The 10,608-nt window shown below is 36.5% G+C and overlaps 1 protein-coding gene across 1 annotated transcript in view; it reads left to right on the top strand.

Moving 5' to 3' along the window:
* Positions 1-10,608, top strand: part of GC (group-specific component (vitamin D binding protein)) — a 64,855-nt gene that overhangs the window by 42,677 nt on the left and 11,570 nt on the right. Inside the window, exons 5-7 of the mRNA XM_006896849.1 lie at positions 6,619-6,830; positions 7,975-8,107; positions 8,597-8,691. Coding sequence (XP_006896911.1) covers positions 6,619-6,830; positions 7,975-8,107; positions 8,597-8,691 — 440 coding nt within the window. The remainder of the gene's footprint in view (positions 1-6,618; positions 6,831-7,974; positions 8,108-8,596; positions 8,692-10,608) is intronic.

Below are 10,608 nucleotides of genomic sequence, written 5' to 3'. Positions count from 1 at the left end.
GGAGGGGAAGACCCTCTATGAGATGGATTGATTCGGTGACTGGGGTAATCGGGATGAGTGTGTCAGAGGCAGTGCAGTTGGCGCAGGATAGAGCAAGGTTTAGGGCTGTTGGGCATAGGGTCGCTATGAGTTGAAAACGACTCGACGGCACATAACAACAACCACAACAACTATTAGCCATGCCCAACTTGACAGCAATCAACAACAACTTTATGCAGAAGAGTATGTTGATACATGTGCCATCTATTCATTCTTTGAAGTACATGTTCTTCTCACTTTTATTTTAGACTTTAATCCAATTATTCAGTTCATTTTCACAGAATGCAAGTGTTTCCTTTGGAATAGCCATAGTTAGGATCATTCAAGCTACTCAGTCTCCAAGTGAATGCAAAAGAAATTGACACACAGAATAAACAGGGCCCTTCTGTTCAAAAAGGATGCCTTTGGGACACACTGTGAGGTTCTTCTCTTCTTCTGGACCATATGACTAGAAAATCAGCAAGGTCTTTAATGTATCCTTCATAGGAACGTGAGTCAGACAAATGGAATGAATATTCCAGTACACTAACTGGTACACTAACTGGAAAAACTGTAAGTCCTGGACTGGGAATCTAATCACATCAGACTCCCACGGCCCAGGTGGCCACCTGGCCTCACTGACCACAGTTCAATCTAGCGTGCACCGCAGCGAGAAGATGTCTCTAGCTAAGGCCATCCAGCTGTCTACTCCCTGGCTGTGGTGTCTGAGCCAGGATGTGTCTCTGTGCTCTTTGCTGTGATGTTAATGATAATGCTCAGTAATTTCTGCACTCTGTCAAGTCACCTTTGGAATATGAACAAATCAGTTGGCCATGTGGTTGTCCAACAGATTTCTTGGAACAACTTGGTGAACACATCCAGGGCAGCATCTTTTGTTGAAATATGTCAATTGATATGCTGTTAATTCCTGGGGCCTTGTTTTTTGCCAATTCTTTCAAAGCAGCTTGAACCCCTTCCTTTATCACCACAGACTCTTGTTCATATGTTGTCTCATGTAATTCTTCTGTTTCCACTAATTCCTTTTGGTAAAATGACTCTGTATATTCTTTCTATCTTCTTTTAATGCTTTCAGGGTCATTTAAAATTCTGCCTAAAGCAACTTAAGGCTTTAATTTTATTTTTTTTTAACATTCCTTCAGGTTAAGAAATGCCTACCAAGATCAGCCCTTTTGATTTTCTGACTCCAGCTTTTGCACATTTCATTATAATACTTTACTTTGTCTTCCCACACTGCCCTTTGAAATCTTCTGTTCATTTTCTTATTTTCTTGATTTCATCTCTTTGCTTTGGCTTCTCAGGGCTCTAGACCAATGTTCAGTCTGGAAACTAAGGTGCACATGATCGAGGCCATAGTCTTCACAATTACTTGCTATGCATCAGAAAGCTGGACAATGACTAGGAGTGATGTAAGGAGAATTGATGCTTTTAAGCTGTGGTGCTGGAGAAAAGTATTAAATATACAATGGACTGCAAGGAGAACAAACAAATTTGTCTTGGAGAATGTGAAACCAGGCTGCTCCTTGCAGACAAAGATTCTGGAGCTTCACCAGACATATTTGAGCATGTTGTAAGGAGGGACTTGTCCTTGGAGAGGGACATCATGCTTGGTAGAGTGGAGGAATAGAGCAAGAAAGGAAGACTCTCATTGAGATAGACTGATTCAGTGACTGGGTAACAGTGGTAGATGTGTCCGAGATAATAAATTTGGCACAGGATAGAGCAGGGTTAGAGGTACATATGACAACAATTTATTATGTATAGGGAGCTTTGGTGGCTTAGTGACAAGGAATTTCAAAAACATTACACAGGTACTTGATTTGAATCCACCAGCTGCTCCATAGGAGAAAAATGGGAAATCTCCTTTGGTGCAATTTACTGCCTCTGAAAATCTCCCACTGGAGGGTCATGTAAAGGTTAATTCTGACTTCATGGCACACAACAACATATTATAAGAAGTTCTGGTAGTATAGTCAGAACTCCAATATTTTATCAACTATAAGTTATTTCTGTCTCAACAGAAATGTCTTCTGAGTTGGTCAAAAGATGTGTTGCATTAGTGAAATTTGTTGTTCTGTCAAAGACCTCTCCAAAGTGCTGAAGAACAAGGATGCCAATTTAAAAATCTAGATGCACATGAGTCAAGCCATGGTCTTTTCAATTACTTCCTGCGCATCTGAAAGTTGGACACTGAGTAAGGATGACAAAGAATTGAAGTCTTAGAGTTGTGATGCTGTAGAAAACTAATGAACATCCCATGAACTGCCAAAACAACAAACAAGTCTGTTTTGGAGGAAATGAAAACAGGTTGTTCATTAAAGGCAAATGAAGCTTTGTCTCACACGCTCTGGGTGTGTTTTTCAGAAAGGCCAGTTATTGGAAAACGATGTCACTCTGGAAAAGTTGGAGAGTAGGAGAAAGAGAGGAACTCCCAGCAATATGGATTGACACAATGACTCTAACAATAAGCTTCAGTATATCAGAGATTACGAGAATGGAGCCAGATAGTAAAGTGTTCTAATATGGTTTTCACAGGGTCTCTGTGAGATGCAGACAACTTGATAGCATCCAACAAAAATCACCACATTAAGAAATTAAAATGTTGAAAAGACTGACATCAAAATATAAACCCCAAAACTCAAACTCATCGCTACCGAGTAAGAATTGACTTACAACTGACCCTCCAGTGTGTTTCTAAAGCAACAAATTGAAAAGGAACAGATTGTTATCTTTCTCTTGTAAAGCTGAGAGATTCAAGTCACTAGAGATGTGACTTTGGAGTTAGTAGCAGAACTTTCTCAAACCATAAGCTGTGAATGATAGAGTAAAGCTACAGAAACTTAAGCAAGTTACTAAAGGTAGTAGTGAGATCTGGGGGGGAAAATGACAATGATACTCATTTTGATAAAGACTTCTACTGAAAAAATCTCAGTACTCCAACCATAAACAATTAGCTGGCAGACAAAAACAAGAAGATCTAACTAGAATCCATTCTGCATCATGATTAATCTTAGCCATTAATTGTTTTATCTAGTCCTTATTTATATTTTACAAATTTTATAATCAGTTCCTTTCACCACCATGGTAACAAATTTTTAACTTGACCTTCCAAACCATCTTAAAATAAACATTTTCCTAAACATGTTTAAAACAATAAATACATCATTTCTTTTGTTTCCTTTCTGGTTTGTTTCACTTAATTGTTAGGAAATCTTGCTAAAGCATCTCTAGATCAGAGATGAAATTCCAGGATTGTACACACAATTCAGAAACATTGAACTTTTAAAATTTTTTCTCATACTTTTACAAAATATTTTTTCAATGCATTGATCCTTTTTCCTTTCTCAGTCTCTTTTATTTGGGGAGGAACACCCCAACAACCCTTTCATTGTTCTTTGGTAGAGATGGATTCATATTTAAACCTCTGTTGGTTTTCTGAGCTTGTGGACATGATAGGAGGACACCACTCATTTTTCTCCCTCTGAGTCACTTGTGAATAGGAACCATCAAAAAAGTGTGACTTCAGTTAGCACTACAATTCCCTGTGGACTATGCCACCAGACCTCTTCTTTTTATTTGAAACATGGTAATAAAAAAGGAATAATAGAAAGTTTGCTGGGGGGGGGAATTGGACAGTAATACAAAATTCACTGGAAAAAAAGAGAAAAGGAGTAGAAAAGAGAACACCTAATTCTCAATCTGAAAGTTTGGTGGAGGGTAGGTGTGGTGGACCCTCAGAAGATGTTTGTCGTTTTTATAATAAACTCATCAATTCATCGTATTATCTTCATCTATGAGCTGTGAGGGACCTCTCAAGAGTACTGAAAAGCAACGACATCAGGCTGGAGACTAAGGTGCACCTGATCTGGGCTATAGTCTTCGCAATTACGTGCTATACGTCAGAGAGTTAGACAGTGAATAGGGATGATAGAGAATTGATGCCTTTGAGCTGTGGTTCTGGAGAAGAGTGTTGAATATCCCATGGACTGCTAGGAGAACAAGCAGGTTTGTCCTGGAGAAGGTGATGCTAGAATGCTCCTTGGAGTCAAGGATTCTGAAGCTTTGTCTGACATACTTTGGGCATGTTGCAAGGAGGGACTGGTCCTTGGAAAGGGACATCATGTTTGGGAGAGTGGAGGGACGGCGCAGGAGAGGAAGACCTTCCATGAGATGGATAGATTCTGTGACTAAGGTGGTGAGAATGAGTGCGTTTGAGATGGCTAGGTTGGCACAGGATAGAACAGCATTTAGAGCTCTTGTACATAGGGTCGCTATGAGTCACAAGTGACTTGATGGCACATAACAACAACAACATGAGGTGAAAGATCTTTTGAAATGTTTGTCTTACAAAATCACTAAACTGTAAACTAAATGTTAAGATGTTAGGTAAAGTCTTAGCTTTTCCCTTGATAACTGTTTATATTCCTAAAAAATATTAAACTATTCTCAACAATATTTTTTTTCAATTCCACTGATTTGTTGGTGTGCTACACTTGGATTTAGTAAAATCATCTGAATCAAAGTTGTGATTGCAAATTAGATTATACTTTCTTTTTCACCCCTTGCTGCATATGAGAATAAACCTTGATGCTTTGGGTAAAACCAAATTCTTAGGCATACTACACAGTGTGTTAAATTGCTAAATAAATGGCCCCGACCCTCTGGTGGTTGGAATACACCTGAGGCTCCTCCAAAGAAAGATGGACTTCCCTCCTTTAAAAATTATAGCCTCACAACCTACTCGAGGATTGCTCTGAGTCAGAATAAACTCCATGAAGGCAATGAGACTTTTTACCTACTGATTCAGAATTTGTGTAATTCACAGCCAACCTATTTCTTACTTGAGCCATTTCTTACTTATTTCTTACTATGAGTGGCATCAGAGTTGGAGCAAAACTTATCAATACCCTGCCTTTTTCAGATCACACAAGCTTTATTGGTAAAAGCAAATAGGATTGAGATAGTTATTGAAGAAAGATAAAACTATAGCCTTCAGTCAACACAAATAAAGCAAAAATCCTCACAACTGGACAAATAAGCAGTATCATAATAAATGGGAAGAAATTCAAGTTGTCAAGGATTTCATTTTGCTTAGATCCATAACTGAAGAAGCAGTCAAGAAATCAAATTATGTGTTGCATTGAGCAAATCTTCTGTCACGATGTCTTTAAAATGCTAAAGAATTAGGATGTCACACGAAAGACTATGCTGAAACTTGCCCAACAAGGTATTTTCCTTGCTTCATATTTATATGAAAGTTAAACAATAAATAGGAAAGATCAAAGAAGAATTTATGCCTTTGAATTGCATTGATGCCTTTGAAGTACAGAGACAGTGGAGTTTGAATATTCCACATCTATCGTGGAATAAGTACAATCAGAGTGTTCCTTAGAGGCAAGGATGGTGAAACATAGTCTCACATATTTTGGAAAAGGATATACTGTTTTGAAAAGTACAAAGTCAACAAAGGAGAAGACTGTAATGAGATGGATTACCACAGGGGCTGCAAATAGATGGTTTGGGTACATGGGAGACTGTGAAGATGACACAGGTTCACACAAAGTCTCCATCTTTTGTATATAGAATGGCTATGAGTCTGAATTGACAGTAAGGCACCAAACAATGAGTGGTTTTGCAGAAACAAGTGCAAAGAAGGGAAACCAATAAAGAAGACTAGAAAAATCAAGCTGAAGAGTCTGCTGATTTAATAAGGGGGAAAACAGAGGGATAATATCAGCAGAGACTGATCATCACTATCAATGGGCATTTGCTTTAGACAGTAGAAGTCGTAGGGGTAGGTTCTTTTTCAAATGGACTACCTTATCCTCAGATGTGCTAATAACTCCACAGAGAAATACTGAGATACTGGCTAAAAGCACTAATGACAGCAAAATGATAAAACCCATACATTTATTGGTGAGAGTTCTATTTTTGTTTTCTCTAGTAGAGAGTCAGTTATGAACATGAACAAGACTCAGTAGTTGCATGTCACAAGCTTATGTAGCTTGTTATATTGATAAATCACCTCAAGCAGGCCTTGGCATGGTTGGTTACTCATGAGAATTTTTTTTTATCGTGTCTTGAATTCTTTAATATCAGAATTCATTCAGTACACACATACTCGTGGTTCTCCCAAAACCAGTTGCCAAGTCCTACTTTTTAAGAGGTTATAAAGCAGATGTGAGAGTTAGCACTGAGAGTGACCATACTTTAAAGCCTAGACTTTCTACAAATCCACTGTAATGGAACTTCACAACTAGAGGCTTGAAGACCATGTTTGTTAAGGGCGCCACATTTCTGGATCACGCTGTTGCTAAGAATCCTTGAGACGTTTAGGATTGTTCCATCTTCCCATCTCCAATGAGAATTTTTCCTCAAGCCAAGCCAGTGAAGATTAAAACAGAGAAGATTTTTTAAGCATTCCAATTCCTTAACATCTTTAATCATAAGGAGCTGTGAGTTTTCAGATAAGCAAAATTCTTGACTAGCACTCATGAGAATTTTAAATTACAAAAAGAAATGTTTTACTGAATAGGAATTTCACCCCCTCCCCCGCCACTTATTTCTCTCCTCTTATTTCAGACTTCAGCCTTGTCTGCCAAGTCGTGTGAAAGTGACAGTCCGTTCCCAGTGCACCCAGGAACCTCTGAGTGCTGTGACGAAGAGGGTTTGGAACGGAAGCTCTGTATGGCAGCCCTGAAACACCCACCACAAGAGTTTCCTACCTATGTAGAACCAACAAATGATGAATTATGTCATGCATTCAGGCACGACCCCAAGGAATTTGCAGACCAGTAAGCTGTTTTCATCACAGTAAAATTTTAGTCATAAAACATTTTAATACCTCAATCCAGGTGACAATTTCATTTTAACTCATCCAGTAACAGGGAATTTGACTGCCACTCAGTGTAGCACTTTTCTGTCAGCATCAATGATAGCAAATGCTTTTCTCAAACAGATGTAGTCAGTTCCCAAAATTTCCCCACACTGGACCTAACACTATAACTTGAAATAGCATCTCTCCTGTAGTATATTTACCAACAGAGCAATTGTGAAGGGAATATATGTTGTGTTGCATAAGTGAACATGTAACTTAGAGCTTCTTATAATCAAGTATGACAGATTAGCCAGAAAACACATGATTCTTTCTTGATAGTGGCTTAGAGAGTTCACAGAAATTTTTAAAATGAGGAAAAACCCATTCAATAGGTCTACAGATATTAAAAGCAATGTCAAACTATTCAAGGCAGTTTTAAGTGTGTAAAATCACAGTTAAGATTTCACTAAAAAGTGGCTTGTTTGCACATCCTTGTTCATTTTTAAAATGCATTTTGCATAAGATTACAAAGCTGTTTAGGGAAACGTGATATACTCCTTCGTGTGTCTCACTGCTAATCAAGATTTGGTATTTTTATCTTGGGTTGAACTGAACAGAGAATCCGCAGAAGACAGGTGGGCAGTTCCTTCCCATTGAGATTACAGCCTGAAAACCCAGTGGAGGGTCACTTATGAGTCAGAATTAACTCTATGGCAGCAAGTTTGAGATAAGGGCTCAACCTGTTGAAAGTTTTTAAAAAATATTCTTTTAACATAAAGTCTATATAAAGCTATTGTCTAGGATCACAAACTAAAGTACATAAATTACATTTCTCTTCATTAACTCAAACAACATCAAAAAAGCAATTGCTTGGCAAAAAGCTAAGTCTATAAGAGCAAAGAGCTCCTCCACTAAAGCAAGTTACCTGGGAATTGAGGGAAGAACAAATATTTTCCAAACTAAAACATTAATTAAAATGGCTTCAGTATTACAACTTTTAAAATCCTTAGTAATTTTTAGATGGTAAAGTCATGAATTCCTGTAATATGCACTTTTCATTATCAAAATACTTCTGAAAAAAATAGCTTATTTTGACAATGTTGCTGCTTCCCCCCCCCCAGATTTATATATGACTATTCTGTTAACTATGGACAAGCACCTCTACTACTTTTAGTCAGTTATGTGAAGAGTTATCTTTCTATGGTGGGATCCTGCTGCACTTCTTCAAATCCAAATGCATGCTTTTTGAAAGAGGTGAGTATTATTTTATACATCGTATAAGTAGTAAGTCACTTATCTTGAAGTTGTTTCAGCTCATGATGACCCCATGTACCAAAGTATGCTTACTTCACAAGATTTTCAATGCCTGATTTTTTTTGGACATAGACCGTAATTTCTCCAATTTTGAATTAGAAATTTCATTATTAATTGCTTTTACACCTATGTACTATATTAGTATCATTCCCATTTTCTCTTTCTTCTTTTGATAAAATTTCTTTTGAACATGTAGCAATTTGATTCTGGAATTTGTAGCAATTCTAAAAGGCTTCCCTGGCATTTGCTTAATTAGAAAATTATAAATCATCTATAGAAAAAAAAGAAATCTCACTGCTTGCCTTTGGCCACATTTTAGTTTTATATTTATACAATATACAAAGTTAGTATTCTCTATTTTTTCCATTCTTGCATATTACTTTCAATAAATTATGACCATCTAATAAGATCTTTTGTTTGTTTTTATAGAGACTACAGGTTAAACATTTATCACTTTTGACCACTATATCAAACAGAATCTGTTCACAACATGTTGCTTATGGAAAAGAAAAATCAAGACTCAGGTAATAATAATAAATAATAATAATGATAATAATAACATCATCATTGTGCTTATTTGTTTTTATAATTTCCCTCGTAAAATGACAATTTATGTTTATAATCTACACACTGAATTTATGCTCAAGTATACCTAAAATGATAGTTGTTTTTTCCCTTTCCTTATAAAAAAATATAAACAATAAGAAACAAAATTACTCTGTAATATGAAACTTGATTTAATGAACTTTATCCATTTAGTATCTACTGGAATAGTAACAGATTGATAGAAACCATTTTAAAATTCTCATTTTAACATGTACTATACTACTAAAAATGAAATTAAACATTCTTTGTATATATCTTTGCCTAATTTCTTCTTGGAGTGAGAAAACCTGAATTCTCATCTGCTACATAAAGCTTTGTGCTGTATACTATGTATTTTCTGAACTTCATGAATTTATTCTACTTTTTAGTTATTTCAATAATTTGCAGTTTTATTTCTGTTTTTATGATCATTCTTTTACTGATAACTTCATATTTTAGCTTACACAGTTTCTGTATTTTCCACCTCTCTTACCTTATCACAGTGGACAGATTTTAGTAGAGCTCCCGTATTAAGATTGCATAGGAGTCCACAATTAAGGTTGCATAGTGGAGTGTACTTGGGGCAGTGGGAGGGGTGCGGGGGGATTGTATATCAAAGAAAGAATTTTTCTTTTACGTTTCAAAGAGAGGAGCGAACTGGGGCGGGGGGCGGGGGAGAGGGCTGGGCAGGGAGAAAAGTGCAACAGTGAATGAATGGAAATCCAAAATCTCTGTAAATGTTCATTAAAATTATTAAAAATAAAAAAAAGATTGCTAGGAAGCTGAATTGGTCATCCACTTTTGAAATAGGAGAACTCTGAAAATCCTATGAATAGAAGAACAAAGATAATTATAGTATTAGAAGTAAAACCTAGATTGAAAGTCAAACAAAATGAGGAAAAAGTGCTGTAAACATCCTTTAATTGTTGGAACATGGAATGTGCAAAATATGAATGTCGGGAAACTAGAAATTGTGAAAAAATGAACATCAGCATTCTAGACTTTATTGAGGTGACATTGATTTGTTTGGTCACTGTGAATCAGACAACCACATAGTATATTACACCAGAAATAAAAACCAGAGGAAGAAAGGTGTTATAGTTACAGATAAAAAAGACAATTTCAAGCTCTATCCTGAACTACAATGTTGTTAGTGATAGCATATTATTCATACGCATACACATACAAGGACACTTACTATGACCATTATTCAAGTATATACATTAACAGCTAAAGCCAAAGAGAAGGAAATTGAAGATTTTTACCAAGCTTTGTAGTCTGAAATTGGCCAAATATATAATCAAGGTGTGTTAATGATAATTGGTGACTGGCATACAAAATGGGAAGCAATGAAGAAGAAAATGTAACCAGAAAGTATGGGCTTGTTGATAGAAAGGAGGCTAGAATTAGAATGATGGAGTTGTTTTGTCCAATGGCATATTCATTGCAAATACCTTCTTTTAAAAGATACAAATGCAAACTATATACATGAACCTCACCAGAGAGATAGCATAGAAATCAGACTGACTCCATTTGTGGAAGGATTAGTTGGAGAAGCAAAATATCAACTGTCAAAACAAGGCCTGTTTCTGACTGTGTAACAGATCATCAATTGCTCACATGTAAACTCAAATAGAGGATGAGTAAAATTAAGTCCACAAGAACCAAAATATTATCTTGAGTTTATCCCATCTGGACTTAAAAATACCATCTTAAGAATAGATTTGGCACTCTTTAAAAAGAGAAAAACGATAGGAGGCATCTCACTCCCTGACTTAAAATCCTACTACACTGCCGTGATAGTCAAGACAGCATGGTACTGGTACAATGACAGACACATAGATCAATGGAATAGA

Source organism: Elephantulus edwardii, unplaced genomic scaffold (assembly GCF_000299155.1).
Source record: "Elephantulus edwardii isolate Elephantulus edwardi_28Jun2011 unplaced genomic scaffold, EleEdw1.0 scaffold00192, whole genome shotgun sequence".
NCBI classification, from domain to species: Eukaryota; Metazoa; Chordata; class Mammalia; order Macroscelidea; family Macroscelididae; genus Elephantulus; species Elephantulus edwardii.
The sequence above is the reverse complement of the archived record's forward strand: the minus strand, read 5'-3'. Positions and strand labels throughout refer to the sequence as shown.